The following is a 23,754-nucleotide window of genomic DNA, read 5'->3' as shown; positions in this document are numbered from 1 at the left end:
CTGCCCGGGTCTGTCCGAGAAAGGTTCCCGAGACCGAAAGTTCCTCAGACCCCCTCTGCCTCTTGGGCTGGCATCCATTCTGTCCCCCTCTGCCTCTGGGGGAAGAAGAGCCCTCAGTGTCCCGGGAATACTGTGACTTCTGGAACCACATTGTTTTTTGCCCTCTCTGGTTCCAGGAAATGGACCTTTGAGGGTTAGAGAAGTGGATCCCAAAGACAGACAGTGTCTTCCTGTCCTTCTCACTCCGGACTAATGTCTCCTTGACGGTCTTACCAAAGAGTGTAGAGCCGTCATAAGGGGCTTTGGCAAAAGATGCCCTGAAGGGTTCGGAAAACTGACAACCTGAGCCAGGCGTTGCACCTCATGGACATGCCGGATCCAGCCACCCTAGCTGCTCCTTCCGTTGTATGTGAGATGAGTCGCATGGACATGTTAGATACTGCTTTTAAAGAGGCCATCCTCGCAAAGAACAAAGCCTAGTCCTCCTACGACATGGACTTGGGGGGAGACTCCTCCAGCTCCTTTACCAGGTCGCATTGGAGTCTGGTGACATGGGCCAAGTAGTTCAGCACTCTAATCGAAAAGGTAACTGAAGCCAACACCCACTTCCCTGGGCGGTCCATCAACCGCGACTCTCAGTCAGGAGGGTGGACCGAGGAACTCTCCTGAGCAAGTTCCTTCTTAGTGGCTGCTGTTACCACCATGACGTCTACGGGGTTGCCCTTATTCCAAGCTGTTCTGTCGACGGGGGGGCTTAGGATCTTATCAGGTCTTTTTTGGATAGGTTCCATGGTGTCCGGTTCCTTCCATGTCCACGAGGTGACCAGATCCACCAAAGGATCTGCGGGAGGGGACACCCAGGAAGTAGATGGGCCCGTGCCGAAAGCCTCCAGGAACACAAACTCGTCAAAAGAAGGTTTAGGGGCAGACCAACCTCCCTGCTGGAGCAGATCTCCATGATGTCTCCAAAGGAGACATCCTCAGGAGGTGACCTAGGGGAACCCTCTCCATCATCCAAGTCCATGTCTTCAGTGAGGGACCCTCGGGAGTTCAAGTGCCTCCTCTTGCACATATGCTTGCGAGGTACCTCTCTGGTGGGGCACACCGGGGGGAGCTTGCAAGCCACTTGTTCCTTGGGGGGAACAGTCTGGGGCTCTTCTAGCATGGGCTGTCCCTCTGGTAAAATGATGGGGATTGTAGACAGAGCTGAGGGTGTCTGTGACGAGTCCGAAGGGGTGGTCAGGGATCTCTATCCAGCAGAGTGAATCCTTTCTACCACGTCGAATGCCGAAGGAGAGCGAACCTCCTGAGAAACCAATAAGGAGGCTGGTCTCCCCAGGTCTGGCAGAATCTGAGCCAGGCCCGAGGTGGACGGGGCTCCGAGGAAGGGAACCTGGCCCGACAAATTTGGAGCAAATGAAAAAGGATCCACTCTCGGATATGACACCAAAGCTCCATCTCAGAGAGCAGCTCGGATCCGAGCTGACCGGATCTGAAACTTTCCAGGCAGCTGTTGGCATCGAGGAAGCAGGTGCCATTGTCGCCGACCCCCTGACCAAAGCCAACCTCGGAAACGAGTACTCCGAACCCGAAGGTTAGATTGGAGAAGGAGATACAGGTTGGAAAAAGGGAGGGGGGGCTGGCAAGATCCCCATCTGGATCTGTGTACGGATAAATCCTATCATCATTTTATCCAGATCCATGTCAGACAAGGACCAGGTGGACCGCGACAAGGCCACAAACTCCAACCCAGCAGGTCGGGGCAGCGAGGCCAAAGATGCTGGGCATGTCTCCTCTAGCTCCGGGGAGAACCTCTGAGATCAGAGATGAGGGGAGTCACGGATCAGTGGCGTTTTAGTAGGAGAAGCGAGGTCCGGAGACCTCTTTCTCTTTTCCCTCACCTACGACTCGCTCTCCTACTCTCTACCTCTTTTCTGCTCTGCTACCACTGGCTTTGGTACAGGAGGTCGAGTCCCAGCCTGGGAGGGAGGAGAAACCAGAGGAAGAGAGGAGGGAGGAGCAGCCACAGCAGCTGCTGTGACCGAAGCCAGAGACTAGGTAACAGTCTGATGGAGGAAGAAGGCCTTTGAGGGCCAACTTGGCCTATCTTTTATGGCACTGGGGTTGAAGCCCGCACATATATTGCAGTCCACACTCAGATGGGCCACGCACAAGTACAAAACACTCAGTGTGGCCATCTGCAGGGGATAACTTATGGCCACACTCTCTGCAACGCTTGAAAACAAGCTTTTCAGCCATACTAATACAGTAGAAAGATACCTTAAGAAAAAAACAGGGAGTTTCTTTCTAACTGACACACACACACACACACACACACACACACACACACACACACACACACACACACACACACACACACACTAGTATGTAGAAGAAACACGGAGGGGGGGGGAGAGAAAGCTATACATTACACAACAGTACAAACTACTCTATCCTAAAACACTAAAACTCACTGCACCAAGCGAGGGGAGGAGAAAGGGGACCTACACCAACACTAACTGACAAAAACAAAATTCTTAGAAAAGGCTACTCACAAAGGTTTTACCCACTAACTAGTTGGAGCTCAAGAGACACAATACTAAAGCAATTTGTGGTAAACGAGATCTGAGGATGGAAGGCAGTGGAGGTGTATTATGGGTAAGGGAAGGAGTTTGGAGCTGATGGTAGTAGAAGTTGCCGGCTGGGATTTGATACAAATCCTTAACCCAAAGGTTGAAGACCAAATGAAGTAAGCTACTTCAGATTTTGAGTTTTCAGCGAAGTGGTTGAGGTGAAATGAAATTCAATGAAATGAGAATGAAACAAAGTAAACCCAGTGTAATTACATCTCTGACGGTGTGTTTACTGAAAACCACCTTATTCCCAAGCAGAGTGTCTTGGGATGCCCATTTTCACCAGGCTGGCTATACAGATAGAAAGAAGTGCACATCTATGGCTACAGATCCTCTATTTTGTGATAAAGGGGCATGCACATGGGCTTTGCAATTAACTAAATTAGGAGTTGCTGGGCTCAGGGGAGAGGTCTAGTGTTGATTTGAAACAAACTGTAGGGGGTAATTCTTCTCAGCAAACAAACTATCTGCTCTATACTTGCATAGATACTTCAGAAAATAGCAGAAGTAGTGTTATATGGAAAATTACAACTCTAGGTGCTGGTGTCTATACAGGGCACTGCAAACCACCACTGCACAATTCAGCACAGATTATAGGAGATGAACTAGACATAAACCCAATCAGCTAACAGTAAAATGCAGTATAAAGAGTGTGTATGTATATCTCTATACACAAATATATAAATACAGATACATACATAGGTCTCGGTCATAAGAGCTAAAATTCAAAAGACCGAAAAACAAAACATCTACACCTCAAAATACTGAACATGGGCATTTGCCCCTTTTATCCACTGTTATGCGATCTCAGAGTTGGTATACATAATCAGATGGGGAGGGTGAGGGAGACACAGGGGACTTGCCTCCCCTCGCATTAAAAATGCTTTAGATATTTTGGTTTTCAGTCTATTGAACTTCTGATCTTATGACACAGATCCATATTTATTTGTATATACATACATATGTGTGTGTGTGTAAATCTCAGATTCTGCAGCAACTCACAGTTGTCTCAATATTTTGAGTGATACTACAAGGCTAAGATCCCCAGACCAAGTCAACATAAAAACAGGTAAATGTTGGTTAAACAAGGGAAAAATGCAGAAAAGAACAATATGCAATTTATATGCACATTCTACTTAAGTATACCTCAGCCAAGGAGATTAAAAAAAAATAAGCAAAACCCAACTTTCAAATTTGAAAACCACTTCAATATAAAAACAGAATCACAAAATAGAATGCAAATATCAATACCTTTTAATTCATCAAAAACTTCTTGCCTCTGATGGTTATTTCCATACTGTATATAGCACTGGATAACACGGGTTGTATCATGTGCAAATGCAATCTGAAAGTGAACACAAACGTTATGCAGTATGAGACAACCTGTACAGAAATATCATGAAAAAATAAACAGTTATGTAAACATACTCAACATCACAATAGACTTCTGAGACCCAAGATTCATACACAGCATTACTATATTTATGGATTTTGTTTTTACTTTACATTAGTCTTCATATGCTTATTCTAAGCAGCAATGTACATCTATGTAAATGCACAACATGCTTTTAGCTAGAGAATCCAATATGTCTGCACTCTGAGGAAGAGGTTGATTAGCTTCCTTTCTATATAAAAAAAGAGACAGAAGTAAAGGAGTTCGTGGAAGCTGGCAGTTTTAGTAGACATCAGTTACTGGCTAGTCACCATACTGCTTGGATGTCAGCAATGAGGAAATCTAGAGGAAAAAAATTCACAACAGTAGAATGCTTAATTTATTAAACCAGATAAAGGCTTTCGGGATACACCCTTCCTCATTTATCATTGTCCAGCTTTAAAAAACATCTCATTGTATGTCTTCCATTGCATAATAGCACATGACACAGCCAACCAATAAAATAATACATTCAATTATCGAAACATTAACATAAAATATTTTTTTGCTAAAGTTGCTTTTATATATATATATACATACATACATATACATATATATATATACATATATATATATATATATATATATATATATATATATATATATACATATATATATATATATATATATATATATATATATATATACATATATACAGTTATAAATTCATGTATTTTATGTTTTATCAAATGTTTTCAGCAGGATTTAACTGAAAGGGCTCACCATGTGTATGTTTCTAATTTGACCATGAGAAAGTAGTCAAGAACTACAGTAGTGAAGATGCAGTCACACCAGTAGAAACTCATGCTCCTGACAAAGTTGTGCAGGAAGGAAAATAATGCGGTCACTAGACTGTTTGTGGAAAATAATTAATTATTCACCGTACACTCAGAAAGTTCATCCCTGCAATAAGAGGATGCTGAAAAGCAAGTGTGAGATTCAGGTTGTTATATCTGTGTCCTGAAACATTTTTTTTCCTGGAAGATCAAAGGCATTTTTAGAGGAAGAACAGGCTAAGGAGGGAATCAAAGGTGAGCCAGCAAGCTGAAGGGGACTGATTCTCATTTCTCTAACAGCAAAGCGCATAGACAGAACTTGCGAATACCCAATTTTCTATCATTCCAAAGGAAAAAAGCTCAGAAGCAGACTAGAAAAGTCAGGAGTACCTTGGACATGAACCAGACATCAGTACTGGGTGGTCTAGATGATGAAGAAGAAAGTACAGTTTTGCACCTACCATAAATGTAGATGTTCGAGTGTAGACACTGCTGCAGTCATTACACTTGGGTTATCCTGCCGTCAGGCGGTCCCGCAGTCAGCCAGAGTTTCAAAGTCTTGGTCCGGCATCGGTTGCTGTCGCCTCCTCCCTGACTCAGTGCGACAGGGGTTAATAAGATGAAGCAGACACCATTTTCTTCAGTTTTTCTTGCCCCAGATGTCAGGTGCCTCTAAATATGTAGGCAATTCCAATTGCTACTAAAACATACATAAGAAAAGCAAAAAACAACTTACAGCTACCAGCAAATACTCCCCATAGGTAGTAAGGGTAGAAGATGCAGGTACGTATCAGCCAGTAAGAGGAGAAGGAGGGAGGGTAACCTGGACTGCAGCAGTGTCTACACTCGAACATCTACATTTATGGTAGGTACAAAACTGTACTATGGTCATCGTGTTACACTGCTGCAGTCATTACACTTGGGTAGAATCCCAAAACTGAGGAGGGGTGGTTGGTCCTATACAAGGCATTAGGGATGGCTATAAGGCCCTGCAGCACTGCAGTGGCGAAGCCAGCTCTGGATTTAGAGTACAGAGGCAGATGGTAATGCTTGGTGAAGGTGTGTACAGAACTCCAAGTTGCTGCTTCCAAAATATTCTTGGTAGGTACTCCCCCGAGATAGGCAGTTGAAGTGGCTGTTGCTTTGGTGGAGTGAGATCTAATGCTGCTAGGTACAGGTTTTCCGTGGTATGTGCAGCAAACGTATACAATGTCCTATCCATTTTGAAATAGTCTGTTTTGAAATGGCTTTTCCCTGTACTCCTGCAGCATATGCTATCAATAATTGCTCAGATTTTCTGAAAGCTTTGGTTTTGTCCAAGTAGAAGCGTAACTGCCTGTGAATATCCAAATAGTGCAGTAGTCTCTCCCCTTTATTCTGTGGCTTAGGATAAAAAGTTGGCAGGTGAACAGTTTGGTTTAGAGCCACACTGGATACCACCTTTGGCATAAAAGTAGGGTTAGTTCTTAAAGACACCCTGTCCTGGTGGAAAATGAGGAAAGGTTCCACTGCCATTAGAGCCTGTAATTCTGAAACTCTTCGTGCTGATGTTATTGCCAGAAGCAGAGCAGTTTTCCAAGAGAAATAATTTAATTATGCTGTGTTGGCTGGCTCAAAAGGAGGTAAAGTTTGCTTTTCCAAAACAAAGTTGAGGTCCCAAGTTGGACTAGGGGCTCTACGGGGCGGTCTTATGTTTTTAGCCCCTTTGAGGTAATGTTTTAACAGAGGATTAGAGAAAATTGGTGGATCCGTGTTGTAATGAGCAGAGATAGCAGAGGCATGGATCTTGATGGATGAGAAGGAGAGTCCTTTGTCCAGCATCTCAGTTAAGTATTGTAGTTAATGTTTGTTACAAGAGGGTCAAGGCTGTGAACTTGGTTCCAGGCACAGAATCTCTTCCATTTATCCGAATAGGCTTTCCTGGTACTAGGCCTTCTGGCCTCCAGAATGACATCCATAACAGCTTTGGAGAGAGGCATCGTTTGCTTGACTAAGGAATCTTCCATGCAGCCAGGTTTAAGGTCTTTAGCTGGCTGTGTAGTATTTGTTTGTTGTGCTGAGTCAGCAGATGTGGGATTTGAGGCAAAATCCAGGGTGGTTCTTATGCTAAGCTCCTTAAGATTGGGTACCAGTGCTGGCGTGGCCAATATGGTGCAATCAGGATCATCTTTGGCTCTTCCTGCCTGGCTTTTATGAGTACCTTTGGCAGGAGAGGTAGTGGTGGGAAAGCGTATACTTGTAGGTTCTTCCAGCTGAATGAGAGGGCATCCACTTTCCATGCTTGTGGATGGTAACTCCTTGTACACAATTTTTGTAGCTGGCAGTTTATTGGGGATGCAAACAGATCTATGTCCGGGCTCCACCATTTCTGTGTTATCATTCTGAATATTAATGGATTCAACTCCCATTCGTGGGGATCCATGATGTTTCTGCTTAAGTCGTCTGCCAGTGTGTTTTTCTATCCTGGCAGGAATTGCACTTACAGATGAACTTGAAGGTTTATAGCTGTGTTCCATAAGGTCATAGTTTGTCTGCATAGGGGGTAGGAGTGAGTGCCCCCTTGCTTGTTTATGTATCACATAACTGTGGTGTTGTCTGTCTTTAGGAGTAGTTGTCCTGGATGCAGCAGGTCCTTGAAAGCTATAATCGCATTTTGTACAGCTAGCATCTCTTTTTGATTGATGTGAAGATGCCTTTCTTCTGCGGTCCACATGCCCTGAATACATTTGCCTGCCATGTGTGATCCCCAGGCGTAATCCGATGCATTTGTTGTCAGTGTTTGCCTGGCTGTGGGTTGTGTAAAAGGCTGTCCCTTGTTGAGGTGACAAGCTTGAGCCCACCATTGAAACTGCTGTTGAAGGCAAGGGATCAGTGGTAGAACCGTTTCCAAACTTTGACAGTGTTGAGACCATACATTCTTTAGGTACCATTGTAGTTTCCTCATATGCAATCTGGCATATGGAATTAGTAGTATGCAGGATGCCATGTAACCAAGGCCTGCAGAATTTTTCTTGCAGGGAACTGGGTCTTTGTTGCCATGAATTGAAAGTATTGAGTCAGTTGTCCTTGTCTGTCTGGCGTGAGATAAGCCATCTGGGCCGTTGTGTTCAAGTTGGCACCCAGGAATATAATCTCGTGAGGGCACTAGTTTTGATTTCTTTTCGTTTACTGTGTACCCCAGGAAACTTAATTTTTTTACAAACGCCAGATGCTTTAGAAGAGTGTCCTTGCTCTCTGCTTGAATCAGGCAGTCATCCAGGTACGGACAAATTTGAATTCCTTTCTGTCTGCAAAATGCAATTACTGGTGCCAGGCAGTTTGTGAAGACCCTGTGGGCAGTAGATAAGCCAAAGGGCAGTGCAGAGAATTGGTAGCGCATTGAACCAGCTATGAATCTGAGGTATCTTCTGCAGTTTTGTCTGATAGGGACATGCAGGTATGCCTCTTTGAGGTCCAAAGTCACGAGCCAAGCTTTCTTGCCCAGCATGGGAAGAAGCTGCTGTAATGTTAACATTTTGAATTTCGGAACATCCAGGTAAGTGTTTAGAGATGAAAGATCCAGAATGGGCCTCCAGGCTTTGTCCTTTCTGGGTACCAGAAAGAGTCTTGAGTAAAATCCTTGTCCTTGCTCCTGTGATGGTACCTTTTGAATAGCTCTCATACCCATGAGTTCTGTAATTTGTTTTTGAGCCTCTGCCCATTGATTTGGTGGCAGATTTGGCATTCCTTTTAACCTTGGCAGAGTGTGAAACTGGAACCTGTAACCTTGAAATACAATGTTGAGAACCCATTTTGTCTTTGGTGATCATTTGCCAATTGTGGTAGAAGAGTGCCAGTTTTCCTCCCAAAGGGGCTGCCAAGACGGATTTGTTTGGCAGTTGTAGTGGGAAGTCATTGGAGCTGCTTTTTATATGGCTGTGGCCTGTCTTCCCCTTCTTTCTGGCCTGATGCAACCCATTGTCGAGGCCTGTAAGGACCTTGCGTTTGACCTCTACCTCTTGGAAGTCTGTATCTTCCCCTTTGAGGTCTGTCTGTAATTGGAAAGGACCAATTCTTAGTTGGCCAGTTTCTGCTAAATCTAGGAGGCTGAACCTGTAAGAAATCCTTCACCGTTTGCATAGATTTTGCCTTGTCCTCCATTTTCTTTAATACCTCTTCTGCCTTAACTCCAAATAGCACATCCTGCTGCAAAGGTGCATCCAATAATTTTGCTTTAACATGATCTGGTAACTTATGTTCTTTTAACCAAGCATGTCTTCTAATGACAGAGCTTGTAACTGCTGCTCTGCAGGAGGCCTCTAGAGAATCAAAACCACATTGCAAAGTATGCTTTCCCACTTGTTCAGCTGCATGCAATTAAATTCTGCATTTCTTTAAAAATTAGGAGGATCTGATTCTTGAAGCATTTTTTTGTTTTAACTGAGACAGTAAAAATTGTTGATATTTTAGCATGTGAAACTGGCAATTTAAGGCTCTCATTGCTAAAGTTGCAGACGTATATACTTTCTTTCCCCATCTGTCTAATGTTCTGGAATCTCTGTCAGAGGGAACTGGATTCTTGGCTGATGAGGCCTTAACCCCTTTGGGTCCCCGAGAAATAGTTTTAGGGTCAGCGACAGGGCTTTTATACAGAAATTTATGAGAGTCAGGGACTCTGTAGTATCTGTCAGGTTTAACAGGGGCTGGAGGTAAGGAATCAGGATTTAAGCTGGATTCAGTATACACATCATTGACAATATCTAACACTGGTGGAATAGCAAGGGGTCTGTGTTGAGGTAATAAAAGGAAGTCTCTGAGCCTTTTATTGGATTCTGAGTAATCCTGGCCTTCCCAGTGGAAATGCTCCCTCATGGTATGTAGGGGTTCCCCAAAGGAGTAGTCCTCAGGCAGTGAGGCTGATGGAATAGATTCCTCAGCATCAGAATCCTCATAAGGGGGTAAAGAGTATCCTAAGTCTGAGGATGAATCAGAAGAGATGGACACCTGGTCGGATGAGTCATAGTCTGCATCCTGTCTAGGCCTTTTATCAGGAGGGGGATGGGACCCCCTGATCGGAGTAATTAGGTCTTCGGCCATTTTGAGCATTTGTTTCTTAGGCATGGAGGCCTGTCCTGGAGAATGCTGAATTTGTTTCTTTGACTTTAAAGGAGGCTTAGACTTAGCTGAGGGTTTAATGCTTAACTGAGTAGGGTCTAAAGACACCCTCTGTAGCTGTGGGTTGCTCAGCTACTCCGGATCCCTCTGAAAGGTTAGTCTCGGTAGGCTGAAGAGCTTGTGCATCCGAAGGCCCAGCCATCTCCATGTGGGAGTCAGAGGCGGCTTGTGGTTCTACAGAAGCGGTTGCCAGGGGCTGCGAAGGCGCCTTGATGAAAACCAGAGAACCGGTGACTGACCTAGAAGAGGCTTCGTCGTCAGTTTTGGTCCTCGGATGCCTATCCTTGTCTTTGCGTTTTTTGTGTATTCTGGTCGTCGGAAGTTCCGACGGCTTGGTATAATTGAATTTTCTACCAAAATAATGGGCAAAAATCAGACGTTTAATAGTGTGCTTGTTAAACCTAGCACAAAACCGACAACCAGTAACATTGTGGTTAGGGCCTAGGCATGGGATACAATAGGAATGGAAATCCTTATGAGGTATTTGCTTCCCACAAGAAATAGTTATTAACTTTTACTGACATCGGTCTGAGGCAAGAAAAAGTTTCCCAACGGGGTACTTAGCTTTGTAGAAGACTTGGGTTCTGGATTCGGAATTAAAATCTCAGGAGACTGCCGACCAGCATTTGCGAACTGCTTTTGCTTCGGGCACCGCGCGGCAAGAAAGACTGAAGAAAATGGCATCGGCTGCATCTTATACACCCCTGTTGCATTGACATCAGGGAGGAGGCGACAGCAACAGACACCGGACCAAGACTTTGGAACACTGGCCGACTGACGGCAGGATAACCCAAGTGTAATGACTGCAGCAGTGTAACACTATGAACATCAGCAGTAATGTAAAAGTAGGAAATAAATTTAAGAATAATACAAAGTATCATTTCCATAAGATTCAGTTTGGACTTGAGAACTGTGTTTCTGCAAGAAATGTCTAAAAACAATGAAGTTTTTTGTGTGTGTTAAATTGGTGGGAGGAAGCATTATTTCCACTTTGTTGCTAACGTTTAAGAAGGATAATGAAGGGATTGAAAATGCAACAGAGTAAAAAAAAAAAAAAAAAAAAGTTTTTTCTTCTTCTTAACAATTAGCCATATAAAGTATGCAGAGGTATTTTAAAATACTGGACAGGTAAACAATAGCTTTACAGGCTCAAAGAGGTGTATTGCTAAATGTATGCATATGCCACAAAGGTCAGCTTTAAAAAGCCAGGTAACAAATGAAAATGTTCAGGAAGAATGGTCCTTAAAATAGTTATAGTTAGCATTTTTAGGTGCTTAATAACCACATTTTGATTATATTAAACATTAGAGATGCAGCACCTGGGTGGGAGTGGGATAAACAAAAGTTACGTCTTTAACACTTCTGCTTAGCACTTTTAAGATTCTCAAAGGGTCAAAAAATCTCCTCCTCTAACTTCCACAGAACTCCACACCTCCGTACAATCAAAAAACCTATATGACAATACAGGCTTTAGGGACATTCATCCAGATCCCTCCAAAGGAAAGCTTGTCTACGATGGGGGATGGTTGGAGATGTGTTGCAGTGAAAAGACGTCAATCATAAAAATCTATTGCTTTGGTGAATAAGCAACGTTCATTTCTTAAATAATCCAGCCTGTTCACTTCAACAGTTGTACTGAGCCTCCATCATCTCCTCTTTGTTGGCACCATGACAAGAATACCACAAAATATGACAGCCATGAAGGCTGATCTGGCGCCTTGAGATTGCATCCAGCTCAGGGTCATAAGAAAGTGAATAGAGAAACCAATGCGGCAGCTGCACAGATACCATCTATACAAGATTTTCTGTAACTAAATTAATTAAAAATGAGCAGGTCCTTGCAGAAAGAGCTCTTCATAAATTTGGTAGGGTTTTGCTGCATTTTATGTAACAAAGGTTTTACAGACAAAGTAATCTGTCCAAGGTAGATGGACACTTCCTGACCTGGTTAGCATACTGGCACCAGTTGGCCTGGCACCAACTAGAACATTTTTTCAGTCTGCTAATGTATGCTTTTCTAGTAGCAGGCTTTCCTGCCTGCATTAATATCTGCTGTATGTCCTCAGTAAACAAGTGCCTACAGGGAATTAAGCCCTATCATCCAGGCAGTCAGCTGAAGTTAACTGGAGTCACAGTGCATCAAACACCCCTGCTCATGTAAGTAGATGCATTCAGTGACGGAATTTGTTGTAACTGACATTGTTTCCTTTCAAAATAAGGGAGAACCACTGTTGCCTGGGCCAGAAAGGAGTCACCATTATGATCTTGGTGGAATCATTCTGAATCTTCAGAAGCACCCTGGATATCAGGGGAAATGGTGGAAAAGCATACAGGATCTTTCCTGTCCAAGGCAAGGAAAAGGCATTTGTCTTCCAGGTGTTTTTACATGGAGTACTGGAGCAGATATTTGCTAGCTGTTCAAAGACGATGCAAAAAAGTTGACTTGAGTAACTCTCCACCGATGGATCAAATCTTGGAAGACCTCAGATATAGTTTCTATTCATGAGGGTCTGCCTTTGTCCTGCTCAGCTTGTCTGCCATATATCTTTGCTCTGATTAGATGTAAGATGCCTGTAGAGTCAGATTGTGCTATAAAACTATATTCCAAGTAAACATGCTAGATTGAAAAAGGGGTACGACCTTGTTTCCCCTTGCTTATTGATGTACCACATGATTGTGGTATTGTCTGTAACAACTTGAAGAGCGCCAGGAGACCAAAACGCATTCAGAGAGTTAAGTGTCTTGATTAAAGCAAGCGTCTCTCTTGTATTTGTGCGCTTGCATCTGTCCTTGGTATCTCAAACACCTTGCATTTTCTTCCTTCCTAACACTGCTCCCCGAGCAAAGTACAAAGTGTCTGTGATGACTAACTGCCAAGCAGCAGGGGGGGGGTGAAATTTTGAAAATGACTATGCAAAGATAAGCAAGTCATCTAAACATGGAAAAGTGGATACCATGTAGCCTGAGCTGAGCTATAACATGAGCTGGGAAATGTGTAAACACTCTTGGTGCAGTGGATAATCCAAAGAGTAATGGTCCCTTAAATAGTCATTCTGACTTGTTAGACTATCCTTTGTTTTGGAGGTTCTTACCTTCTTTTGGGAAAACCTTTGCTATTGCTTCTTAGATGTATGTTTACCATTTTGCTGAGATTGTATTTTATTTCTTGCAAAAAAAAAATGGTTGAGGGGTAAAGAATCCCGTGGAAAATATAGAGGGAGGGCTAATCCATCTCATCACATTTTTTGATGACCTATGCAACACAGAGACCAAAAACTAAATCTCTATACAAAGGAAAATTTAAAATCCATTTTTCACGTCATCCGTGAGGTTCTGAAAATACAGCCATGTAAACCTCCTCAACACAGTACCAGTGGCCATACCCTGGAAGAAATATCAGTCACACATACAGTGATCTATGAAATGGAAGAAACTAAACCAGTTAAAGCAGAGTTTTCCTCACAAGAAACTGCAGACAAAAACATTCTTCATACTTTCACAATTGGTCAGAATAAACTAACATTTGAGCCTGACAATCAAAAAAATTCTGAAAATCAAAGTTGCAGAAGCATGTACAATTTCCCATATTTATCAATTATTGTATTGTCTTTGTCAGAAAGTGTAAGATAGGAATTAACTAAATGTTTATCAATAGTAGGATTAACTAAAGCTACAGCTGTTCAGTCAGATTTGGGATGAATATACAAGAACTTAAGATTGGAGAAATGTATACCATCTATCTGCCTTTTTTTAGTGGCAGCATGCTATCAGGAAAACTGCAAGCAGTGGCGCACACATCCTCCAATGTTGACAAGTACAAGAGGGATGGGGAAGGTTCTGGAAATTCCATTTGTAGCATGCACGGTATTTTCTGAAGGACTGAGAAGCCTCAGTGCTTTCCTACAGAAAACACTGGAACATTCTGGAAACTGTCTTGGAGAAATAGAAACCCACACAAAGGGGAATATGATACTATGCTCTCCCCTGAATCTTAATCAGAAATCTGAGGAAAAAATCTGCATCTGCCCCTTCTACTTCCTGTCTAGATTCAGAATCTTGAATTTCTTCAAGAAGAGAGACATCCCTTTTCCTTTTAACAGAAACCACCTTATAAGAAGGATCAATAGCCTGAATTAGACACTTAGTCTGCCCTAACTATTCCTGCCCAGGGAAATTTGAGCAAGAGTACATAAGTGTTTAGTTTTCCATTTATTTTTGACAGTAAAAATGGGGCCAACAGGGCAGTTAATGGCAGCAGCTTCTCCAGGGATACACACAGTATTACATCTAAATGGTGAAGACTTCCCTCTTCCAGGACCATCACTAGTTGCTCTCCATTGCCCACTGAGGGGCCTAAACAGCCGCAGAGGATGTGGCCAACGCCTGATCTAAAGTAGCTGTAGGTGCTACACTAGAGGGATCCAACGTAAAAGACAAGTGGTCTGAAGAGCAAGTTTTGGCCACAGCAGAGCCATCCACCACAAACTGAGGCAAAGCATTCCTATTAAATTGCTGAACGTTTCAAAGTTTGAATGTCATATGGTCAATATCATACAATCGAACTTTGAAAAGTTTGAAGGTGAAAGGCTACGACTCCATATGTGCAGAATGGGAAAATTTCCCTTTTCTGCACTGAAGTCCGGTCTTGGAGTTGGTATATTTAAGTAGGGGTGTGGAGGGTGCAGGGGGGGCTGGCCCCCCTGCTCAGAGCAGTAAGGTATTTTTTTTTTTACTTTATTATTATATATTCAAGGTTTCAAGTTTCACTCATATGTTGTCGAATATATGAGATTCGAAATTTTGAAGCTTCGAACATATAATATAGACCAGCGGCAAATTGCAAGCCTGCTGTGATGGTAAAGGCCATTTGCTTAACTTTCAATCTGATATTGTTAATCCTCGTTCATTCCTTACGTGTGGGTATCGGATCCGACCTCGGAACGAGCCAGCCATCTTCCAAGCTCGCACCAGCTACAAACGCTCGAGCTAAAACTCTTACCCAGAATTCCCCTCTCCCTGTTACCTCAGATTTCGTTTGCCGCATCGCCATTCGGTCTTGTCAAGCTACTTGTCTTGAGCTAAGTACAATATTTTATCATACTAGTCTAAAACAACTTTTTCTCTCAGAAAAAAGTTACTAAATTGTTTTCTCTTACCTTATCGCATTTAGCGATTTAGCACTTATCTTTTCAATCCCCTTCATCTTATTTACGAGAGGTATTTTCTTCTTTACCATCGTTGGTAAACCCCTTTTCCTCCTTACCTTCAGGTATTTTTTGTACCATTGCTGGTATTCTTTCTGATTTATCCTTCTTTCCTAACATGGCAAATAAAAAAGGTAGTCCAGGATTTAAGAGATGTTCAGATTGTGGCCATAAATTACCTACTTCAGATGCACATTCCCTGTGTGTCTATTGCTTGGGTGTGCTTCATTTATCAGTTTACCCACCCTGTGGAATTTGTAAGAATTTCTCTAACAGGACATTGATTGAGAGGAAAAATAAATTGTTATTGAAGGGGCTACTTAAATCTCCTTTTTCAGAGGCTATTTCTGGGTCGGAGGCTTCAACCCCTCCAAGATCCCATAAGAAAAAGACTGATGAACACACAAAGGCCAAGTCTCTTCCTTCGTCCCCGGCTGGGGATTCCCACCAACAGAGATCCAAGAAGGCTAAGATTCCACTTCGGATCTGACTTTTTCGGCTCCAGCGCTTTCGGTGCCTAGACCTTCGGCACAGAGGCCATCGGTGCCATCTGCGATTTCGGTACCGACTAGCATGCCCTTATCGGTACCGAGGGGCTCCTTGGTTCAGACTTCTCCAATGGCACAGACTATCCAGTCGATACAGACTGTTACCACATCGGCTCCGACACTTTACCCAGAACAGACTACTCGGTTATTGACACCGATTTTTTCGGTCCCAGCCTCAGCACCAACCCCTTGTCCTGGACACTCGCCCCTCTTCAGGTGGACCGGCCTTCCAACTAATGGAGAAGGCTTTGGCGTCAGCTGTTGGTACTGTGCTATCAATCTCCCCGCACTCCCCTGGACCGCAATGTACACAAGTCGCTCCTAGCAGACACCGGGCGCAAGGGCCTCAGGATGTACTCCCACAGGAAACCACTTTTGCGTCATCTTCCCCAGCTTCTCCCTCTGAGGAAGTTCATCAAAAAAGCTTGTGCAAGAGGAAGCACATGAACTCCACAGAGGAGTCCCTTACTGAAGACACAGACTTTGATGATGGGGAAGGGTCCCCTCAGTCACCCTCTGAGGTATCCTTTGGTGATATCCTTGAAATCCTTAAACAGAGAGGTGACTGGCAGCCCTCTAACCCGACCTCTGAAGAGTCTGTGTTCCTGCAGGCTTTTGGCGCCCGGCCCCCTACCTCCTGGGTTACTCAACCTGCTGACGAACTGGTCCAGCTCATCGTGCAGCGTGCGTGGAAGGCTCCTGACACCGCTCAGGCCATTCCCCGGAGGTCAGATAAAATTTTGTCCCCTTCTGCTACTGACCCCCATTGGTCCAAAGGTCTTCCTGTAGATGCTCTGGTGGTGGCGGCCGCAACCAAGAAGGACCTGGCAAAAGAAGAAAGCCAGACTGTCCATCCGCCCAACAAAGAGTCCCAGGCTCTGGACAGGATAGGGAAGCGTACTTTTTCATCAGCTACCTTTGCAATCAGGTCCCTGAATTATATGGCACACTTTTACCAGGCTTCAAAGGGATTTAATTTCTGAGCTCTCTGAGACTTTGGCTGGTTCTGTGTCTGATGAGGTCCGTGACAAAGTGGCCTCTCAGATGGCCACCAATGAATCGATATCTAACTCCTCCATGTGCCTGATATCACACGCATCAGAAGGAGCAACTAGAGCAGCGTGTTCAGGAGTTGTTCTGAGATGACACACCTGGATGCGCTTATGTAATTTCGCGGAACCTTTCAAGGCTTCCTTTCTCAACGCTCCCATTGAAGCCTCTTCATTGTTTGGACCCAAGGTTAAAAGCACACTGGCCAGATGTGAACAGGATGGTAAGACCCTTTCTGCCATGGGTGCCCCTTATTCTTCCCCTCAATGTGCTTTCTCCAGAAACCAGAAGAGTGGGAAGATATGATACAAAATGTCTCAGGGTCCTTTCCATGACACACAGGCAGAGTTCTCCCCTAGAGGCAGAGGGGGAAACTCACAGGGAAGACGCCCTTTTCGGGGCAGAGGGGGTCTGCATAACCAGGGTTCCAGGGACTCTTTTCCTGGCCAATCCTACCAGCACTCCTGAGGAGTGGACCAACTCCTTTCCTCTGGAGATGGTTGGGGGTCGTTTCTCCTTGTACCCTTCTGCCTGGCTAACCATCACCACCGACTCTTGGGTACAAAGGATAATAATCAGAGGTTACCATATTCCCTTCAATCTTTGTCCTGCACCCCCAACAAACTTACCCGACGTTCCACCCAGTCAAAGGGAAGCAGCAGCATTAGAGATATCAAAGCTGCTAAGAAAAAGAGTCATACAAATAGTCCCTCCAGACCAGATAGGATCCGGATTCTGCTCAAGACTATTTTTGGTGCCAAAGAAAACAGGGGTCTGGAGACCAATTTTGGATCTCAGTGTACTGAACAAGTTTGTAAGAGTACAAAAATTCTGGATGGTGACAATACAGTCTTATCCTCCCACAAAAGATGACTGGATGTGCTTGATAGATCTTCAAGATGCGTACTACCACATAAAATGGACAAGCCATCAAGAAGATTTCTGCGCTTCAGTGCGGGAGCCAGTCACTACCAGCTCAGGGTACTGCCCTTCAGACTCTCTACAGCCCCCAGAGTGTTCACAAAGTGCATGGCAGTTGTCACAGCTCACTTGCGACTACAAGGATTCCAGGTGTTTCCATACCTAGACAACTAGCTCATCTCTGCTCTCTCCTTGCTGCAGAAAGGCTAGGCATAACCATAAACCGCCAAAAATCCAATCTCACCCCATCTCAGTCCACAGAATTCATACGGGTCATCTTGGATACAAAGAATTGCAGAGCATCCATTCCACAGCACAAAATTCTAAGGATAAAGCAACAACTGAACCCAATCCTTTCAAGGGAGAAATCCACAGTTCTCACTGTCCTACAGCTGTTTGGTTCCATGGCAGCCTCAATCACCATTGTCCCCACGGCCAGGTTTCACATGAGGCTTCTACAATGGCTACTGCTCACCCAATAGTATCCTTTTCAGTATCCTCATTCAACCAAGATTCGAGTAACTCACAGGTGCAAACAGGATTTAAATTGGTGGATGACCCACAACCCATCCACAATGGTCTCGCCCCTTCTCCCCCCAGCAGCCCAAGGCTACAGTGACCACGGACGCCTCCCTGATGGGGTGGGGGTGGGGGGGGCTATTGTCAGGGACAGACAGTCCAAGGTACTTGGTCCGAATTGGAGGCCCAACTGCATATAGATGTTCTAGAGCCGAGGGCGGTGCTTCTGGCGTGGCAAGCATTCCATCCCCTGCTGCCATCTGGGACTACTGTGACACAATTAGACAACATGTCAGTGGTCTGGTACATCAACAAACAGGGTGGAACTAAATCTTAACCACTTTGTCGAGAGGTCATAAAATGGCAATAGGTGATGACTACCAACTGTTTTCTTCTAGCAACGCACATTCCTGGGAGTTCCAACGTGATAGCAGACAGACTCAGCAGGTGCATTCTATAACCTCACGAGTGGTCCCTGAATCACTTGATAGCGGTGGAGATCTTCCACAGCTGGGGTCTTCCTTGCTGCGACCTCTTTGCATCCCCGACCAACTACAAATGCAGCAACTACTTCGCCCTGATTCCCCCTCCGGGACAGTCACCCAGGGACGCTCTAGTCCACGAATGGCCCTAGAGTCTTCTTTATGCATTTCCACCTCTCCCCCCTCATTCCCCAGTTTCTGAAGAAAGCCCGCCGGTTGAAGAGCAAGGTGTCCTCATGGCACCATATTGGCCTTGTCAGATTTGGTTCCCCTTCCTTTGGCCTCACCTGCTAGATCAACCATGGATTCTCTATCCAACCCAGGGGATGATCTTCCATCTGCAGAATTTGATTCATCCCAACTTGGACAGCCTGAAGGTCACAGCCTGGCTCCTCCAATTCGCTTGATTGCCAGGCAAAATGATCTTTCTTTGCCAGTACGGGACATTCTTATTGCATCTCATAAGTCTTCCACTAGAATTACTTACCTAAGCAAGTGGAAAAGATTTACCCTTTGGCTGAAAGAAAAGCAAGTAGATCCCTTTTCAGCACCAGTGTCAATAGTACTGGAGTATCTAGCCGACCTATTTCAATCGGGTCTATCGGCCTCTACCATTAGAGTTAATTCGTCTGCAATATCTAATTTCCATGAGGGTGTCTTCTCTTACATCACACAAATTATGCAAGACCTTCATAAAAGGTGTGAAGCATCTAAAGCCCCCTTTTAGAGAACCTATTCAACCATGGGACCTGTCATTAGTTCTACAAGCTTTGACAATGCCACCTTTCGAACTAGCTTCTTCTTGCGATCTCAAATACTTGTCATGGAAAAAGTACAGTTTTGTACCTACCATAAATGTAGATGTCTGATAGGTATGCATCTGCAGTCATAACATATGGGTTGTCCTGCCTCAGGCAGCCCTTCGGTCGGCCGGATTCCAAAGTCTGGGTCTGGCCTCGGCTGATGTCGCACTTTCCCCGACATCAAGAGCGTCTGGGGTATAAAAGCATCAGCCGACGCCATCTTCCTCAGTTTTTCTTGCCCCAGATGCCAGGTGCCCTCTATGAAGGCTAAATTTGGATAAAATGCCAAAAAATTCCAAACATAATGCAAACATATATATATATATATATATATATATATATATATATATATATATATACATACATACATACAAACAAATACACCATAACAGATTCCCCCAGCTAGCTAATGAAGGGGTAAGCACCCTAGGAATACCACAGAGGGGAAGGAGGGAGGGTAAACCTGACTGCAGATGCATACCTATCGGACATCTACATTTACGGTAGGTACAAAACTGTACTATGTCCTTCGAGGATGCATCTGCAGTCATAACATATGGGTAGAATACCATAGCCAATCTGAGGGAGGAGGTACTAAGAAAATGATGGTGTAGTTAAGAGACCCTGGAGGACTGCAGTAGCAAAACCTGCTCTGGATCTGGAGTATAAGGGTAAATTGTAATGCTTGGAAAAAGTATGCACGGAGCTCCATGTAGCAGCTTCTAAAATGTCCTTGGTAGCCACCCCTCTTAGGAAGGCTGTAGTGGTGGCTGTGGCTCTCGTGGAATGAGGCCTAATATTCATAGGAACAGTCTCTCCATGAAAGGAGTAGCAAAATCGAATGCAATTTCCTATCCATTTTGAGATTGTCTGTTTGGAAATTGCTTTTCCTTGTGCCCCAGCAGCATAAGCTACGAACAGTTGGTCAGTCTTTCTGTAACTTTTAGTTCTGTCCAAATAGTATCGTAATTGTCTGTGGATATCCAGAGTGTGTAGAAGTTTCTCCCCTTTATTTTGTGGGTTTGGGAAGAATGTAGGCAAATGAATTGCTTGGTTCAATGATACTCTAGATACCACCTTCGGCATGAAAGTTGGGTTGGATCTTAATGAAACTCTGTCCTGATGAAAAATAAGAAATGGCTGCACTGCCATTAAAGCTTGTAACTCAAATACTCTTCTTGCTGAAGTTATGGCCAGAAGGAATGCAGTTTTCCAGGATAGAAACTGCGGATCTGCCGATGCTGCTGGTTCAAATGGAGGAAGTGTTAGTTTTTCCAGCACAAAATTAAGGTCCCAAGTGGGTAAAGGTGGTCTCCTTGGAGGTTTGATGTTTTTGATTCCTCTGAGAAATTGCCTTAAAAGAGGATGCGAGTAGACAGGAGGATTTACATTGTATTCTGCTGAAATTGCTGAGGCATGTATTTTAATGGAAGAATAAGACAGGCCATTGTGGAACAATTCTGCTAAGTATTCCAGAATATGTGACATGTTCATCACTGTCGCATCAAGGCCTTTTGTTGTGTTCCAAATGAGAAATCTTTTCCATTTTGCTGAGTATGCCTTCCTTGTGGAAGGGTGGCGAGCTTCCATAATAATGTCCTTTACCCTCTGGGATAAGCTGTCCTGGGAAGGAGTCATGGTATTCTCCAGGCAGTTAGCTGCAAGGTCTTTAGGTTGGGATGCAGGATCTTGTAATTGTTCTGCGTCAGTAGAAGAGGCCATAATGGGAGAGGTCACTGTTTCGTCTATGACAAGCTCTTCAACAGTGGGTACCAATGCTGCCTTGGCCAGTCTGGAGCTATCAGAATCACTTCTGGCTGTTCTGCCCTGATCTTCAGTAAAACCTTGGACATTAATGGGATTGGTGGGAAAGCGTAGACTTTTAGGGCTTTCCAGCTGAATGAGAGAGAGTCCACCTTCCATGCTTGTGGATGGTATGTCCTTGTGCAAAAAATTCTTAGTTGATGACTGTGGGGTGAGGCGAACAGATCTATCTCGGGCCTTCCCCATGCCTGTGTTATGAGTAAGAATATGTCTGGGTGCAGCATCCATTTGTGTGCATCCATGGAAGTTCTGCTTAAGCTGTCTGCCAGAGTATTGTCTTTCCCTGGCACGAACTGGGCCTGTAGTTGTATATTTTGTTTCAAACAAAGATCCCATAGATTCATAGCCAGTCTGCATAGAGGGTAGGAGTGTGTGCCTCCTTGCTTGTTTATGTACCACATAACTGTGGTGTTGTCTGTCCTTATTAGCAGGTGGCCTTGTTGAAGGAAAGGCTTGAAAGCCTCGATTGCATGTATCACTGCCAGCATTTCTTTTTGGTTTATGTGCATCCGCAGCTGCCCTTGAGACCATAGCCCTTGGATACATTTGTCCTCCATGTGTGCTCCCCAACCTCGGTCTGAAGCATCCGTGGTGATGGTTTGGTTTGCTTTTGGTTTGAAGAAAGGCAACCCTCTGTTGGTCTGGCAGGCTTGAGTCCACCACAAGAATTCCTTTTGAAGGCAAGGTATTTTTGGAATCAGAGTTTCTAAGCTGTGACTGTGCTGAGTCCATACACTCCTTAGGTACCATTGCAATCTTCTCATATGTAGTCTGGCTTGTGGGATTAGTATTATGCAGGATGCCATGAAACCCACGGCCTGCAGGATCTTCCTTGCAGTTAGCTGAGTTTGTCTTGTCAGATTCTTGAAATAATCTGGAAGTTGTTTCTGTTTTTCTTCTGTGAGAAAAGCCATCTGGGTGGTTGTATCTAGATCTGCACCCAAAAAGGTTATCCTTTGGGATGGCACAAGTCTTGATTTTTGGATGTTAACTGTGTATCCCAAGGCCTGTAATAGCTGGATGGCATAATCCAAATCCTTTAACAAATTTGTCTTGCTGTCCGCTTGTATCAAGCAGTCATCCAGATATGGGTAGATTTGAATCCCCTGAAGTCTGCAGTGTGCAATTACTGATGCCAGGCATTTCGTGAATACTCTGGGCGCAGTAGATAAGCCAAAGGGCAATGCTGAGAATTGATAATGCTCTGATCCTGCAAGAAATCTGAGGTGTCTTCTGCAACTTTGTCGAATGGGGACATGCAGGTATGCCTCCTTGAGATCTAGAGTCACCAGCCAAGACTCCTTGCCCAGCATGGGAAGAAGCTGCTGTAGGGTCAGCATCTTGAATTTCGGCACAATGAGGTAAGTGTTCAGTGCGGACAGATCGAGAATAGGCCTCCATTGATTTTCTTTCCTTGGAACAAGGAATAACCTTGAATAAAAACCTTAGCCTTGTTCTGAGAGAGGAACCTTCTCTATGGCTTTCATTTGCAGTAATCTGGTGATTTGTTTCAAAGCCTCTGCCCTCTGATTTGGTGGCAGGTCTGGCATTCCTTTTCTTTTTGGCAATATGTGGAAATGGAACCTGTATCCTTTGTCTATTATTTGCAGTGTCCATGAGTCCCTTGTAATGTAATGCCAATTTTCTGAAAATAAAGAAATCTTTCCGCCCAATGGTGCTTCTAATTGAGCCCTGGTTGGCGGAGTCAAAAATAAGTCATTGTGTTTGTCCTGGTGTAGCAGTTGTTGTTGCTGTTCCTGCACTACCTCTCTGGCTGGGTGGCTGCCACTGACGGCCTCTGTAGTGGCCTCTAGCTTGCCCTCTACCTCTGGTATGCCTGTTCCTGCCTCTCTGTGATCTGTCTGAATCCGGAAAGGACCAATTCTTAGTAGGCCAATTTCTGCTGAATCTCGGTGGTTGTACCTGCAGAAAGTCCTTGACTGTTTGCACAGACTTTGCCTTTTCTTCAAACTTCTTTAAGACCTCCTGGGCCGTGGAACCAAATAATTTTTGTTTATCCATTGGAGCATCCAGGAGCTTAGCTTTAACATGGTCGGGTAGAGATTGTTCCTTCAACCAGGCATGCCTTCGAATAACAGCCCCTGTCATTGCTGACCTACATGAAGCTTCCAGTGCATGATAACCATATTGCAAAAAATGGTTGCTAACCTGCTGTGAGTTATGTACCAGATCCTGAAGAGATTTATGGTCAAGGGTCTCAGAAGAGGAAAGCTTCTTATGCAATTCATCTAACAAATACTCTTGGTACTGAATCATATGGAATTGACAATTTAATGCCCTCATAGAAAGAGTTGCTGAAGTATAAACTTTCTTTCCCCATCGCTCTAAAGCTCTAGATTCCCTTTCAGAAGGTAAAGGATTTTTAGCAGTAGCAGCTGCAACCCCTT

At 44.2% G+C, this 23,754-nt stretch overlaps 1 protein-coding gene across 2 annotated transcripts in view; it reads right to left on the bottom strand.

The window, feature by feature from the left end:
- PUM3 (pumilio RNA binding family member 3) overlaps positions 1–23,754 on the bottom strand; it is a 907,478-nt gene that overhangs the window by 736,681 nt on the left and 147,043 nt on the right. For both annotated transcript variants that reach the window (XM_044061088.1, XM_044061087.1), the window contains exon 6: positions 3,885–3,978. In XM_044061088.1, the coding sequence (XP_043917023.1) occupies positions 3,885–3,978 (94 nt within the window). The remainder of the gene's footprint in view (positions 1–3,884; positions 3,979–23,754) is intronic.

The sequence above is a fragment of the Protopterus annectens genome, chromosome 2.part0, assembly GCF_019279795.1.
Source record: "Protopterus annectens isolate FY-2018-M chromosome 2.part0, PAN1.0, whole genome shotgun sequence".
NCBI classification, from domain to species: domain Eukaryota; kingdom Metazoa; phylum Chordata; order Ceratodontiformes; family Protopteridae; genus Protopterus; species Protopterus annectens.
Note: the sequence above shows the minus strand (reverse complement) of the source record. Positions and strands in the feature narration are given on the sequence as shown.